Below are 16475 nucleotides of genomic sequence, written 5' to 3' on the forward strand. Positions count from 1 at the left end.
TAGCAGAACAATGAAGTTCACCTTTTACGCTGTGACCCGTTCTTAAAGTAATGGGGTACTTTGGACCTTTAGCATAAGGAAGGTTCAATAAACACTGCGAAGGGTTTTTACATTCTTTGATTTAATTTACACCTTTAGAAAAAAAATTCTGTACTTTAACTCGCTAACTAACAAATCATCATCTGGAGACCGTAGTACTGAAACAGCAAGACATGTGCAATCTCAGGAACATCCAATTACACTGTCCTTTCACCCAAACAATGATTAGTAGAATATTGCATCAGTCCTAGATAAACAAGACAGGACAAAAAGCTCATTTTAGAAGAGCATTAGGATTCAAAAAAAAAGGCTTTTATAATTAGCAAAAAGAATCCACACACAAATATTCACAAAGGACTCCTCACATGGACTTTATCACAACAAATGTAATCCAGCTGTATGTCTTGGAACCAGACTTTTTATTGGTACAGAGCCATTATCTCTTCAGAGACCACAGTTAGCAGCTCCATTATTAATGCCTCAACATCTGGCTATTTTGACACATGAAGCTCCCTCCTGTCAACCAAACACTCAGCTGAAACAGCCCAGGTGGACCACGAGCTTAAACTGTCCACGCTCTAAAACATTCCAGACAGCAAAAGGCTGGCTTTCATCTTTGCATTACCTCACCGGGGCGGAGCCCCCTCCACTAATGCAATATTCCAAAGACCATTGCAACGCAGACTGTCGAGCCAGGTCTCAGTTGAAAGCTACCACCGCCAAAGCCGCACGGCTTGCTTCCCCCTCCACCCCCCACGCCGCTAAGGAAGAAAGTTAACAAGACCACTGTCCGGTGTGGAAAGCAGGTCAGTAGAGACTCCAGGTGTGGCTTGAGGAATCCTCGGTACCAAGCCGCTTTCCACACACACAAATTCAGTCCATCTTCTCTTTCTGGACCAGCTTGGGTGCATCTACAAAATCCTTGCCATTGTAAAGGATGATGGCAAATGTTCCAAAGCTTGCACTTCCCCAGAAAAGCACATAGGCCAGTGTCTCAGTCCATGTATCACCTGTTAAGAGTCAGATAAACATGTTAGTTCATTACCTCAAATTACCAGAGGGGTGGTTTTTTCTTTTAGGCAGAAAAGCAAAATATTTCAAACCTTCCCTCAGAGATCCACTGTCAACTTAAGTTACAAGTCCTCCATGGGTACTGGGGTCTTTTTTTCTATTTCCTTACCTAGGAAAACTGTGTTTGCCACACAGTTCTTAGAGCACTTTGATCAGACAGCCGCTGAAGTCTGAGTTGAGAACTCCACTGGCACTAGTGTTAGAAAACGCAAGGCGAAAGCAGAGTGCAGAAACCTTCACAACTCGACACAGATTTGGGTGAGGGGGACATCCATCAGAACCGTCTTACACCTAATATTGATTTCTTTGAACTTTCTGCCCCAAATCAGGTAGGTGCAACTACATTTGGGGGCAATTAACTGCCCCTTAAGCAACTTCTACAAAGGTTTTAACATTTTCTGTAGTACCTCAGGTTTTTCCAAATTAATGATACCATGCTAACCCTCAATCTCCAGAGCTATGCTCAAACATCTTTGAGTATGACTGAGAAGCAATTCCGCACTGAATAATTTCTGGTAAGCATTTACAAAGAGTTCACATACAAGTAAGCTAATTTTGTGAAACTGAATTCAACAGTGACTTACCAGCCATTAGCAAACAAATAATGCACATGGAGAAAGCAACCACCATAATAATAGGCAACTGGGGAAAGAGAAAAAGAACAATCGCTTGATATAGTAGCACATATTCCTTCATTTTCTTTAAGACAGGTCATCCTGTAAAATATTTACTTGCTTTGCAATGAAATTGCTTTAAATTCCTAATTCACCTGCTGTCAGGTACAAATAAAACTGTAGATAGCTCCAAAATTTGGAAGAGTGTTGGATAACTAGGTTAAAAATTAACATATACCTTCTATTAAAAGAGAGGTTGAGGTTTATGTATTGTTAAAAAAAAACCCAAAAGCAAGACACCAGTTAAACCTGTAACGTCCCCCCCATTTCAAAAAACAGAAGGGGACAAAAAAATAACAGGGGACAAAAAAAAGGGTTTTTTTGTGTTACAGTATGCATCTGCATGAAGTACAAGATCTTCGTAAGCTTCTTCTGCAGAAGGAAAGTCGTTGATGGCGACTAGTAGAATCTCTCCCTTCCCACTTGATGAAGCAGATTAAAAAAAAAGCAAGCAGCAGTTTTTTCAATACCTCAAGGACACTCCATTTTCTGTCAAGGGAACAGTCTGGGTTTAGTCCTACAAGCAGGTATCACAGAAACATAACCAGATTATAGGGTTGCTCCGTTACTAAACAGACATGTTCTACTTAGTCCTACGAAGCAAGTGACTAAAAGGCTGTGTGTGTTTCTCCAGTCGTGTATAAGGTCTCCATACTCACAGCTAAGAACTTCCAATCTTTCTTGACATGTAGAGGACTAGCAGGTTCTACTTCATCCACTGAGTAATTTCCAAGGAAAAGATCAATCGCATCCTGGGAGAGCAAGGGAGAGCACGAGTTGGAACACACAGCAGTGTCTACTTCACACGCTTCCCCACTGTTAAAAACCAAACTCACTTGTCTAAATCCATCAGAAAAGTTGTTTTTGTAGTAGCGTATTAATGAGTTCCAGCCATCCATTATTAAGCCCCACTGAGTTCTCTTCCCAGTTCTGCAAAAATATTTAAAATAGGTTTATAAATGCAGGAAAATGATTTTCAGATTTACAGCTCTTTCATTGTTCAAATGTGTGCATGTTTAATACCTGCATGTAAATACATTTATCTAGTCCTGCCTCTGCATTATTACCACAGGTAAAAGTTTGAAAGTGAAATGGCACTGCTCTCCATCCCACAATATAAATGTGCCTCAAAGCAGCACATTTTCTTGTGTTGGTTTTTTTTCCCCCAGATAGCCTTTTCTCCTTTCATAGAAACAGAGTGAAGAACAGTGTTCCGTAGGTTTTAGTCTGACATTTTACCAGCTGAACCACTGCAAAACTCATTAAATCCAAATTAATAGCCTTCTTATATACAAAAGACTTCAGGAAAATCCCAAACATAGCCCAAAACCCAGAAGGCTTTTACAAAAAAGGCTGACTTACCTTGTGTAATCTGTCTTTAAGGCACCAGTTCCAGCATATTGTTTGGCACAAGCATTGGCATTATCAGCCCATGCTGTGAATAGGAAAACATTAAGATTTAGGAAGTCACGTACTGCCATTTGGAAAAAAGTGACTGTTTGAACCTATAAACAGCCTACCATTTTTGTAGATTTTTTCAAAGTCTGCTTGCTCTTCAATTCTCTGTCCAACATGCAGGACACCTAGCCTCTAAAACAAAAGAGCATATTGAGCCTTATTAGTAGTAGTTTGCTAGAAAAACTAGGATTTGATTTCAGCTATACTTAAACGGGAGTCTGCCCAGTGCATTTCAACTCAAGTATGCAAGCTCTTCCTGTAGTGTTTCTGTGTCAAGCAAAGCCTCTCTCCTCTTCCAACTTATTAAACCCGAACAAAATATTTACCTGAAGCTGGGCTTGAAGAGATCGGCGTGCTAACAAGCTCTGAATCACGTTGGTCCGATCAAGGCAGTCCATGCAGTTACTGCGGAATATTCCTTCCTAGAGTCACAATTTTGCCATCGGAGTCAACTAGAAAATAGCTAACACATACAGTCCACTTAAGTATTTATACATCACAATCCATGTAAAACCACACGATTTCAGAGGCAGCTATTCTGGCAACCAAGAGGCAGTTGTCTTGAGCATACTAAGTGTTCTTAGGTGTGTATTTGAACTTTGGTGCCCTCCCGAATTTTCCCCCTCTCACACTGAAGAACAGCATCAATACAGGAACACTGAGTAATGTCAGGGCAATATTCACTCCTCATTTAGACAGCCAGCAACATTGAGTTACGTGCCACTGGGAAGAGCAGCTTCTGGTGCAGAATCAGCAGCTTACATTTTGGTTTTTTCAGTTCTTAGAGTCCTAGCTCCACAGGTATCAAGATCATTAGCAAAGTGTAACAGCAGAAGTAACGAGATTTGTATACATCTGGTCACCCAGTTCAATCCAGTCACTGCTGCACAAAAAGTCTCACTTCTTCCAGGAAGGTGCTCAAATCTTTAAGGCCACTGCTGAAAAACTGCTGTCACTTACTCTTCTGTTATGTGAACATCTGGGGGAACCAGATGTTCCCTCTAGCAACTGCATATACTGTTACCTCAATCTTTTTGGTCAACTAAACCAGGTGTTTCTAGCAACTGATAACAAACAGCTCATTTTAAATACCGAATTGCATGTTTTTTGCTGATCTTAGTGCTTTAGGCACAAGACTTTAGGAAGGGGAAGGAAGCAATCGGAAAAGCAGAACAAAGGAAACTGTTTCCCTAACAATCTACATGTCTACAAGTAGCAAAGACCAAGCAGCGCTTAAAACGACACACTTGTGGGATTAAACAGAGATTGAAGGCGATTTGGACATTTAGCCTACTTTTATGTGACTAAAAAAAACGAGCATTCGTTTCCTTGTGGGTTACTTATGTTAACAATCAGTGCTGAGGTTTGGTGCTGCAACATGTTAGGAGAGCAGATGCCTGTGGAAGGAGCACCAAGTACTTGACACTATGTGGGAGAACAGCTTGCTGCCAGCATCACACAGATGACTACTGGGTGAAGTACACATCACCGTAAGGAGGCTTCTTTTAAAATAGCTTGAGTTGTATGCATGCTCATTTGTTTCCCTAGCCTTTTACCCGAAGGTAAAGGCAGCTCGAGTCACACACAACACAGGGTTGCAATTCTCAGAACCATTTTATCAGGACACTTAATCTTACCCACCACCAGGTCTCCAACCTCGCAAGACCCTCTGGTCTGCTACCAGCAAGAGACCAGAGATACAGAAACACTAATGCATCTTCTTTACAGAAGATGAGGCATGTTTGCCGTGCCTCAGCTCAAGGCAACAGAAACCATGAGAAAAGCGGTCTCATTTTACCAGTACAGATGTTACAGAACCACAGAGCCTTACCTAAACTCATCTTGCTGTTCTGCTAGTTGATCCATCAGTATCTGAAGTCGATCCCACCTCATCCGACTGCACTCTTTATGAAAGTCAAATGCTACATATCTGCAGAGAGAAGCATCTTTTCAGATTATGTACATACAGCAATGAAGGTCTCCGAAACCCCCCCAGGAATGGGAGGATGTATAAAAACAGGTAGTGACAGAGGATTTGTCTTAATTTTGAGATGGCTTTCAGCAAGTACCTGTGGATTTTGTCAGTGCTCTGTGACCTTTCTGAGGCTGCACCCTCAGTGTGCATGGTGACAGCACTCACATTTCTTTATAAGGTGCCACTAGTCCAGGAAGACACACATTCGGTTCCAAGTTACTCTTTCTACATTCTGGCTAACATTTTTCCTCCAGGAAATAGAGAAGGGCTACACATCTGATTTCACCTCTTTTTCCTACTAGGATTCTTTTGCCCTTCTCTCTTCCAAGCAACTGCATGTGGACCTTCAGTTCACTTTGAACTAGACAGAGGTGTTGAAATGCAACCTTCATTGCTGGCATGCAGCATAATTCCCCCAATAGCTCTCTAAAAACCCAAGACAGGTTCTGTTTAAACAGTTAACCTACTCTGTCATAAGAAAATTAAACAGCTATTGACTTGGAACAAAATTTTAACAGCCAATTCATTTCTGACAAGCAGTGGTCTAGATTAATGCCCTGTAATTCACAGCAAACATGAGACCTATGCTGGATCAAACACCACCACATTCTTATATTCCTCCCCTTGAGTATTCATAATCCAAAAGTTATTATTTGCCAAGTTTTCCAGACTATTTGCATAAAGAAAGATGTTACATATATGCTGAAGACTCAAGTCTTAGCCTGGCAGGTAAACACCACCTAAACTGATGAACAAAGAAAAAGGATTTTGACAGAATGATGCGAACAGGGCTGGCAAACACTGCCTTTTAACATAGACAGAACACACCCTGACAGAATTTTACATTCTCGTTTCCACGAGGTGACTTTACAGCAAAAATGTAGAGTATTCCACAAGCTTTGTAGAGCTAAGGTATCAGCACCAGCCTGGGTGCGAAGTGAGGACAGAGCTCACCTCAGAAGTGGTCTTTAATACAAGACAAAAAAATCCACACCCACACGCCCCTGAGGGTAGTAAAAGAAGCACACAGACATCTATAACTATCCTGGTGAAGGCAGCAGCAGGGCATCACACACGCAGAAAAAGAGCTTGGAAAAAATCCAAAGTACGTCAGGATTTATATGGGCATTGATTATACTTTGCAATTGCTTAGTTGTGCTTAGACAGAAGTGATACTTTATTAAAACACGATGCCTTTTCTCTTACAGTAGGATTTTGCCCTTTGACATACATGAGTGACAGTAAACTAAGTAGTAACTTCAAGAAAAAGGCAGAGGTAAGTCTCTGTGGGAGTTGGATGCCAGCCCTCGCTCTAGAAGCTAGCGAAAGCAAGCTCAGGCAGGCTGTAAAAGTTGTGTACTGCAGTCAAGATTCCCACAGAGATGGAATTTCTCTTGTGATTGAAGTGCATTCTCCACTTTCTTGGCTCATTGTTACACTGAGGTCCAGACATTTAAATGACATGTTCCCTTGCTGTTTCCTCCTCTACCTCAGTACTGTTTTGCTCCCACGCAGCACTGCCATGCTATGTCAATGTAACCAAGCCCTTTTGCCAGAGGCTGGTTCTGCAGGGCATGATTCCTTTTTCCTGGAATGCAGCAGCTCTCCGCAGTTCCCATAGCATACTATTACTTTAATACTGGCATTACCCTTGCCTCTGAGCTCCTTTCTTTATTGTGCCTGTCTCCTCTCTGTCCCATATTCGGTCCAAGTCTCACTTCTGCTTAGAAAGTGAGCACTGAGGTAGGGGCATTGGTGACATGCAAGTTACTTCACAAAAATAAAACTCAAACAAATCAGAGTTGGTAAGGGCCCCCAAAGAACTGATCACACTGGTGCTCAGAGGCAATGCTCAACTCCTAAAAACCAGAATGTATCATTTCACATGTACCTGACCATTCCGTTTGCCATGCTGTTTACCATTTTCGCAAAGGTTTGCTCAAGAGGCTTCTCTGAACCTTTTTGGTTAACCTGGGAGAAAGAGGAAAAAAAAAAAAGATAGTATTACTCAAAATCCTGCTTGAAAAGAACAAGAGCCTTTTCAGGAAGAGAAAAGTAAAAGCATACCAAGTTGACAATCATTTGCTTTCCATAACTAATTATTTGCGAGTCAAAGTGTCTTTGGAAGCCATCCATCTAGAAAAGAAAGGAAGTGTGTTGACAGGCGTACGCTGCTATTAAGACCTGTGATTTACAAGAAGCTATAATCACTTCTTGATGATACCACAGAGGTAGTTTTATAACCAAGAAGAGTGTTTAATGTTCTCTATTGTGCTAATACACCCCTACTTTCATCCCCCCCAGTCCATTCAGCTCTCCCTAAACATGCCACAGATAACCAGTATTCTGTAGCTACTGAAACTGCTGCAAACAAGAGCCAGACAGAAAACTATCCCCCCACTGATGTCTGCATTTCATTTCCCAGGCTCTGACCTCATCTAAAAGGAGCACAAGGCTCCTCGCTACTACTTTTTTAAAAATAAAAGCTCAATCCAGTACTGCTGAGATTTATTCTTCTGCGTCTGTCACCCTATTTCACACCCAGAGAAATGCATTAAAACCCCAAGAGGCAATGAACACTCACATACATGATTCACTGACTTGCTGATCTGTGGCTTTGGTTTATACTTGAGGTTTGGTCTTTGAGACCAGAAAAAAGGAATTGATCCACGGGTCTGCAACAGAATGGAAACAGTTTTAAGCAACAAAACTTGCAAACTCATTTGTCATTTAGAAATCAAGCAGACTGGGTTTGTCTGTGTGCATGTTTGTCTGTGAACACCTCGTATATAACCTGTAAACAGTTCTCTATCTGCATCTTAAGCCAGCAGTTCCTTACACTGACTTTACCTGAACAAACGATGCTTTGCTCCCCTTGTAATGCACAATTTGTTCTGTTTCAACAAAGTTAGCAGCATGTCCTTCTGAATCAATACCTGTGTAGGAAAGAGACCTTGTTAACCAGCTCAGACTGGCTGCAGAACCACCATGGTGTTATCAGCAAAAGGCTTCCTACCCTCCCCTTTTGAGGGCCCACAGAAAACAAGATACCACAGAGCTGCCTGAAGATGGCAAATTAAACACACCTTAGGCAAAAGTTTAACACGATCTGTATGAAGTTTAGCTCGAAGCACAGTTGTGCTGAACAACATTTTGATATTTATAGTCCTAGAAACAGAGTAACAATACAAAAATCAAACATGAGTGCTCTGACACTGAAGTATTCCCAGTTCAACTGGAATGGTACTGCAGAAACTGACCAATTCCTTCAAAAGCTGTGATGTTGGGACCAAGAACAGAGAAAGTAATTTAAACCCATTTCTCGGCTCACTTTTTAACTTGAAGCAATTAGAGAACAGCACTATTCAGGGCTCCCCTGCCAGCACTCATGATGCTCTTAATTGATTTTTCTGCTGAGGCCAGAAGGGCTACTACACTTGCATTTAACTCCAGTGAAAAAGGTGAAGTGTTATAAAGCCCTACAAAACTTCTGCAGTTATGTGTAGGAGGAATCAAGAGGAGTCAATTTTAACAAATACCAGAACACGCTTTGGTTCTCCATACAGGTTCCTCGTATTTTCTTTGGAGCAAAGCCCTCGAGACACACTGTTAAGCACTTTTTTTGTTCAAGTCGCTATACAGCAATTACTCCTAAAAGATAAGTCACACATATCTGGAATTGCCATTATTTGTCAAATAAATCAATTTGCTACTTTACCTCTTACGTAGTAGCGTACACCAGCCCTGAAACAGCTTCTTCTGGAAACAAGGAGCCAGTCGAAACACTTGCCGTTAATAGAACAGGAGTGCATAGTGATAACTAATGAACAGCACTAAGGAAAAACCCCCAAGTTTCATTGGGCTATTTCTGATATATAAAGAAGTAGGAAACATCAAGGAACCAAGTGACCGCATCCAAAGAAGCTTGTAAACATTCTGCACAGCAGTAACAGCTGAACATTAAACTTGAGTAACTTACTAGTCAGATCGGCACGTGCATCACGGACAGGCAATCCAGGTTCCCCACGTAGGATTCAAATGGGCCATAGAGCAGCGGTGTCCCCTGTGAGCACCTCTGCTAGGGCACACCGACCGCAAGCACAGAACATCAATTTATGTGAGTGTTTGTGCTAATACTCTTTGCGAAGAATGCAAAGCCGTAACACAAATTGGCCCTGCATAACCCAGAATGTTCTCGCAATTCAAAACTCCGAAAGTGACCCATTTCTCTGCTTTCATGGGAAATTATTGCCAGGCCCTACACACCCTTTAATCCAACACCTGTACAGCCAGTTTCCTGCAAGAAAAAAGTTACTGCTAAACTTAACTGTTCAGTAAAAGTCAGCCCAGTTTCTGCCTGCAACCTCTGTCCTAACTTACATGGCAACTTGCTATTGGCTGCTTCCACACACACAACAAGGAAAAGACATTTAGGCTTGGGATTTTTCTTTTTGGAGTAGCAAGGGAAATATTAAATGTAGTTTAGGCTTTAGGTGATCAAAGTCTCAATTACCCAGACCCATTATTTCTCATCACTGCAAGCTCAGAACCCCAGTCCAGATAGCTGAACAAAATACATGCAGGCTTATAGGGGAGAAAAAAAGAATCTTGGATTCTATTAACTGCTAGTGGCACTGTAATGATTCTGCTTAGGGCTCTTCCTAGCCTTTTCATCACTAAAAATCCAGTTTCTTTCAATTCCTGGGGTCTCCAAGGTTGTTTGGTTTGTATTAGAATTACAGATTACCTATGCTAATTTATATAGTGAAAACAGGACAGAGGAAGGTGTTAATTGCACTCCATCACTTGCTAATTGCAATCCACCCAGACTTTTCCACCCAGGGCCTGCAGGATAAGGATTAGGTTGCTTTGACAGGTCCCTCTTGCTATCTTTCCTTGCCTCTCCACCTACTCCACAACATTTTCCATTAAATGAAGAAGGACTGGAGATCTGCCAGCTGCTAACAGTCAGGAAGCTGTTCCCTGCACAAACTCAAGGTGCCTTTGCAGCAGAGGAACCATGGAGAACGCAGCATGAGTTGCCCTGTCCACTCTTGCCACTCGTTTTCACACTGCCACTCCAGGAGCACCTGGGACTTACTCTTGATCACACACTGCATAAGGAACACTGACTCCAGAAAGCATTAGGCTGACTCACAGCACACACCCCTTTTCAAAAATAAACTCACAACTGCTTTGCTAAAACGGCTGTCACCCAAAGCATCAGTGCAGGAAAAGCAGCTGGCTAGGAAAAACATTACAGGAGCCTGCAGCAGAACTCCGTATCCTTTTATTCATCAACATCCATAAGCTCTCCCTCAAGTCACCACTCTTCTCCCTTATTTTAAGTCCAAAGTAAATGCTATCTGAAGGTATCCTTATAGCAAGATAGAAAGTACTAAGGCTGACGCAAGATCATTTGCCATATTCCTCTTCACCTTCAGTCCCATTGGAAGACAGTTATGCAAATCATGCCTGTAAAATTCAATACATTCAGCCTTAAAAGCAGAACATTCAAGCGAGTTAACATTGAGTGGGATATCAAGCAACCTGTAATGCTCATATCTGAACAAACTAACAATTCTGACATCGTGTTCTACGTTATAGACCTACAGTTGCCAACAAAGCCAATAGAGCAGCCTCAGCAACAGCTGTTTTGCTGTTAGATTACCATATTCAGCACTGAGCTTCACACCATAAAAGGATACATCCGTGCATCACCGGCATAGCAAACCTATGGATCTGAAACACACGCAACACATTAAAATATTACACACCAACAGCCAAAACTGGTGAGTGACCACGCTTTGTCTAGGAGGGTTTTTGGGGTTTTCATTTTGACAGTTCTATATACTTTATATCCTTTACTCATTGCTTAGGGTGCAGTAATTCTGAGGAAAAAAGCTCAAGGAAAACAGCAACGTATGTAATCTGTTCTAGCAGCGGGGCAAAAGTGACAATGCAATCCTAGTTAAGTGACCCTCACAAAAAACCCAAGCTGCTCTGTCCTCCCATACATGGCATCTACTGTTCCACCAACACACGGGTAGTACACACTGAAAAACTTCGACATATTTGCTTACATCCTGCTGTGGAGGCACAGCAGAGATAGTAGTTAACACAGGACTTCAGTAAGGAGTACTTCTACGTGATTAACACTTGAAATGCTCGTACCATGGTTTTTGCCATCCTGACACTCCTGAATAACTTGGTCTTTCAAGAAAATCTAAAATTTAAAATTTGCTAGCACTACAAGTCAGAAATACCACATCTCATTAGGTCACACTTCCCTCACATACCAGTTACCTCCCTTTTCAACTCGTGTTTTGCCTCCTACATCTGTTTTCACTAGCCAGCCACACTTGGCAAACTCTGCTGTTCCCACCACAGCTCCTCTCTCATTTCCCAAGCTTTGTTTGCACAGCACTATCCAAGCCATATACCCAGTCATATGCCTCCAGAATATGCACAACAGCCCTTTGCCAATTCATACCTTCACATTCCAGAAGCACTGCACAACCCAGCCTTTTGGAACAGTGCTAATATAAGAGCACATCGCCACAGGTTACTGAGACAGAAATAGCAGCAGCGCATCATTCACTTGGACAAATGGGAAAGGACCAATAGAGGAAAGGTTGCTGTTGTGCAGACAATTTGAGAAGTTCAACACCCATCTGAAGCCTGTCGTAGGAAGGAGCTCAGCTCAGCCACTGAGGTACCACGGTTGAGGCTCGTGGTCACGCACTGCATTTGCTGGATTAAGTCAATTCAAAGGTTACACTGTGCTAGCCTTTATTTGAAATAAACTGGAAGAATCTCAAAAGTGTCAGTCTTAATTATCAGCTTTGTGACATTTTCACTAGGCAAATGGAGTTTAAAATGCATTCATGGAGAAAGGTGCTAGCTACTATTAGAAAAAGAAGTGATGAGCTGAACTGGAAGGGGAACTGCCACACTATGCTAGATTCTGGCTGTCTGAAGTAACAGAGGATTTCAGGAAACTGTTGTATGCTTATAATAAAAGTATATTTGTCCTCTATCAATACAATCATTACAAAGTGCTCACCTCTGGCTGAGCAGCAAATTCTCTAAGAAGATGTCCGTTCCATACAAACCGTGGATCTGCCTGCAGCAAGAAAAAAGCCAACATGCTTTTAGAGATTGTCACTTCTGTTGACTTCAACATAAAGGCAGTATCTTAGTACCCATGCATTACAAGAGTTTAGGTGAACAGATGTACATGAGATGGAACACCCTTCTTTCACCGGTACCCTTCCTCTCCTCACCCAGAAATCTAATTAAAATAAACATAGTTAAAAGAACAGTTCTTTTCAACCTTTAAGGCTGTTGCCTGACACTTCAGGCATGCCAAAGCATTAACAACTGAGCTGCACTATCAGAACATTCCAGTCTTTGCCCTAAGCAAACAGTGCTTGAAGAAGTGACCCAAAATTTTAACAGTAGCAAGGTAACACTCCTACAGTGGGCAGAAGGTAAAAATGCAAGGAGTCCTGTATGCAATAATCAACAACTGTCAGAACTGAAAGCTCAACACCACTTGTAGTTTAAAAGATGAAAGTATTTATATTGCACTGCATAAATGACCCTTTTAAACTCCACGTATTTCAGAGCACGTTCCAGAACGCTACCAGGTTAGTCACAAGCAACGCTTGCTGCAGAACGTAGCGCAGGCTCTGGGGGAGTGGCATAAACCTCAACCTGAAGATGAGGCAGGCAGACAACACAGCACTGAGGATGAAGGTTAATTCAAGCTCAGTGTTAGAACAGTCCTTTATCTAATAAAAAGACTAAATAAAACTATCTGCCAGAAACTGTTCTAATCCTACTTGCAGTATTTTGAACTAGCAAAAGAACAAGAAAATTTCCAGGTTGAACTGCATTTGGCTGTGTGATTCTGTTGTCTTTAAGACAAAAGCAGCCTATTAAATTCATGCTTCAAACATTAAGCAGTAAGTGTAGTTTAGACAGAATACAACATCCCATGGCCAGCAGCCATGAACCCCACAGTTCTGTTCCACATCATCCCAGAAGAGAATATGGTCAAGTTCCATGTATTCCACGTCAGGTTTCCCCCCGCCTGCTGATTTGACATCAGGGGAGTGACTTGCTTTCTCTCAATTTTTCTGCTTAGTTCCTTCTTGTTGCCATTAGAAGTGTTCAATATTAAAATCGGAGGCAAACTTTTATTTATTTTGATTTTTTCTATTCCGTTTAAAGCAGACTGCAGAAAATACTTCTAAGTGCCTGATGTGGAAGTCTGACATCACACGGGAACAGACTTCTAGCACTTCCTGTCGCTCAGAAGCTATGAGACTTAAGGAGGGGAGGACTGGTGTGCTCAGCCACAACCCCTAACAGTTTTGATGAAACGCTCCAGTGCTGAACCTACTTGTGCACTGAAGCCTCACAGACCAGCAATTTCCACCTTATTTCAAGCCCCCTACAAAGCAAACTCAAACTGAACTTGAGTCAGCGTACTTTGCATACTTGCTTGGTTGCTCCTTTTTCCTCTTGCTGTCAGCTTCTTACTCCAGAGAACCGTGCAGAGAACTCCTACTACAGTGAAGAGTATCTGCTACCATTGAGCTTACTAATTCATTGTAAAAAAATGGTTTAAGCTCAAGCATGATAGGACCATGGATTTCAGCATCATCATCCTAAACTTTAAAGTTTCCTTTAGTTTGTGATGGTTTGTTTTGGCATCATTTAAACATCAGCTGCATAAACTAAAGCCATGCAGAAGTGATAGACAGCATCTGAGACACAATATTAAGCAAAATTAGATCCTTACCCTCTCCAAGAGGCTCATTTCCTGGAACTCTGGGCTTGTGTTGGCCAGCCGCTGCAGGGTGTGGGTTAGGTCATATGTTGTTGAGAAGTAAAATCCATCCACGCTCAAGACATGATTAAGCATTGATAAAAACACTTTATTGTCCTGCAACTGTTGTGATGAGGAAAGACGGAAGAGCTCTTATTTATTAGCATTGAAATATTTTGTGCTTACAAGCTACCACTACTTTTTGAAGGGATGAGATGAACTTTGCTGGCACGACAGTGACACGTGACATCAGAGGTTACCATACAAGAAGGAAACCATGAGATTGCAATTTTGATACCAGCTCACTGTTACCTTACACTTAACAGTCTGCAACCAAATTCTGCAAGAACAGTAGAGGACAAAGAACAGTATTCCTGTGAGGTAAGCAGTACTGAAATTAAACTGATATTAGCAACTTTCCAAGCAAAAAGGAAACCATTGATTCCCCTGAAAAACATTCAGTCAAAAAAACTCAACCCATGAGATAAGATGGTAATGCAAAAGAAGGGATAATCTTGACAGTAAGTTATATCCTAATAACTAACCTGTGTTCTGGTTCAAGTTTTGATTAAACTCATTCCTTTCCTGAAAGAGGATCGGATTCCCTTCCACCTCCATTGGTTAGACACCCTTACCTACTCTTTCGCAATCCACAACACATCTGTTTTAAGAAATCTTCATCCTTTTCCTCCCTCTTAAAAAAAAACACCCAATTCTTCCCTGCTGGGTAATCATGCAGTTGAATAATTCCATAAATTAAGTAAGACAGAGAATTAGATGACAGCAAGGCAGCTTATTGTAGGGGCTATCAGAACAGCAAAGCTGTGAGAAAGACTTAAGAGGAACAGCATTAAGAGGAGTGTGCCATGTTAGAAAAGGGGAAAAATGCACAATATGCAGATCAAACTCCGGGGACGATATTCTAAGTTGCATAATGTGACTTTATCATCTTGAATGGGATAACTTCATATACATTTATACCCAAATATTACACCAATTATAGTAGAATAAATCAGAGAAAAAGGTATAGTGCAAAGAGCTTCATCAACCTAGGTCCTGTGGTGATGGACATCAATATAAGGTAACATTCCCCTCCACTCCCCTAACCAATCCACCTACCTGAATATCAGTTAAGTGCAGCATGGTCTTTTTGTAGGAGAGGATGTCAAAGTCCGTTGCTTTCCAGATTGCATGACTGAAAATCTCACCTACTTTTTTCTTTTTTGTTATTACAATAAGATACGTGCCTGAAAATCAGAAAGAGCAAAGTTTATAAGAAGCACATACTAAGGAAAGCAGCCTATAACCATACCAGAAAACTTAAGCCAATAGGAAGGAGTGAGGTTTCTTCAAGTTACACCTAGGACTTTGTTCTTAACAGCAAGGGGCTGGAACAGAAGCAACATGTACTGGCTAAGCTACCCACTTCTTAATGAGTAGCTCAAGATCTATGAGCATAAAGTTTAAGGAACAACAACAAAAGGAGGACAAGATAGTGTCAGCTACTCTCATTTCACAGCAGAGACAGTCTGAAGAGTCTTTAGGCTTGCAAACACAGAAAGAGGCCAATGATCTTGAATGCGTTTTGGAAAGCACGGAGCAAGTCCGAAATACATGAAAGGAAGCGTGCTACAGAACCCAAAATGCCTACTCATCTTATCCTGAAAAAGATATTTATCCTAACAGGTTCAAAATGGAGCAAAGAGAAGGGGCTTTCTTTTAATGATTTAAGAGGGGAAGTTTGCTGTTTTCCTGGCTGGGTACGTAAGAAAGCAAAACACATTACTAAATTGGATACTGATGGATAGGAGTGTCTCATCATCTACACCTCACAGCTATTCAATACTTAAAACTCCAGTAGAGCAAAACAGTGAGCAGGCCACGCAGAAGCACAGATTCCCAAACCTAGTACGTTTTTGTACTGAAGCATATCAAGTATAAATGCCAAAGCAGAAACAGCTCACACACCATTTGCATTTAACTACTATACCTAGACACACACCAAGTTATACGGACAGGCGAGTGATTTTTATCAGGTATCCAGCCTGTACAGCTAGTCAGAGAACAGGTACCACACCCACTTCTTTTGCCCCCGCATCTCTAGCGTTATACCATTTATTTGGATGGAATATCCAAGCACTTGAGTTGCAAACTAGAGCATTCTGAAGTTATACGTACTGCTTTCGGCTGGTATGTCAGAAGCATCCAGATGCCTTACAAAAACGGCATGTTACATCCACAGCCATGCTGCAAAGATGCTACATGCACAGACGTATTTAACCTGACGTGATTTTTCAATGCTGTCTTTTCCTATTTGGGTACCTGAGCTACTGTTTGAGATTTCAGAAGTTCAGGTATTATCTCAGCAATTTTTTTTCCCCCTCATACTACAATAGGCAAAGAAAATTTATGCTTGTTA

The 16475-nt window shown here is 41.5% G+C and overlaps 1 protein-coding gene across 1 annotated transcript; it reads right to left on the reverse strand.

Moving 5' to 3' along the window:
* Nucleotides 1-807: 807 nt before the first annotated feature.
* Nucleotides 808-15303, reverse strand: SACM1L (SAC1 suppressor of actin mutations 1-like (yeast); the record flags this gene model as incomplete). Its single annotated transcript, XM_010159680.1, is given in 18 exon segments — nucleotides 808-1049; nucleotides 1695-1752; nucleotides 2444-2536; nucleotides 2621-2714; nucleotides 3147-3219; nucleotides 3305-3374; nucleotides 3569-3665; nucleotides 3667-3705; nucleotides 5074-5172; nucleotides 7109-7188; nucleotides 7285-7353; nucleotides 7806-7892; nucleotides 8068-8153; nucleotides 8936-9037; nucleotides 10926-10959; nucleotides 12284-12343; nucleotides 14030-14179; nucleotides 15176-15303. Coding segments are annotated over 18 exon segments (1556 nt in total), but the record flags the coding sequence as incomplete, so codon positions are not given.
* Nucleotides 15304-16475: the final 1172 nt, after the last annotated feature.

Source organism: Eurypyga helias, unplaced genomic scaffold (genome assembly GCF_000690775.1).
Source record: "Eurypyga helias isolate BGI_N326 unplaced genomic scaffold, ASM69077v1 scaffold13579, whole genome shotgun sequence".
NCBI classification, from domain to species: Eukaryota; Metazoa; Chordata; class Aves; order Eurypygiformes; family Eurypygidae; genus Eurypyga; species Eurypyga helias.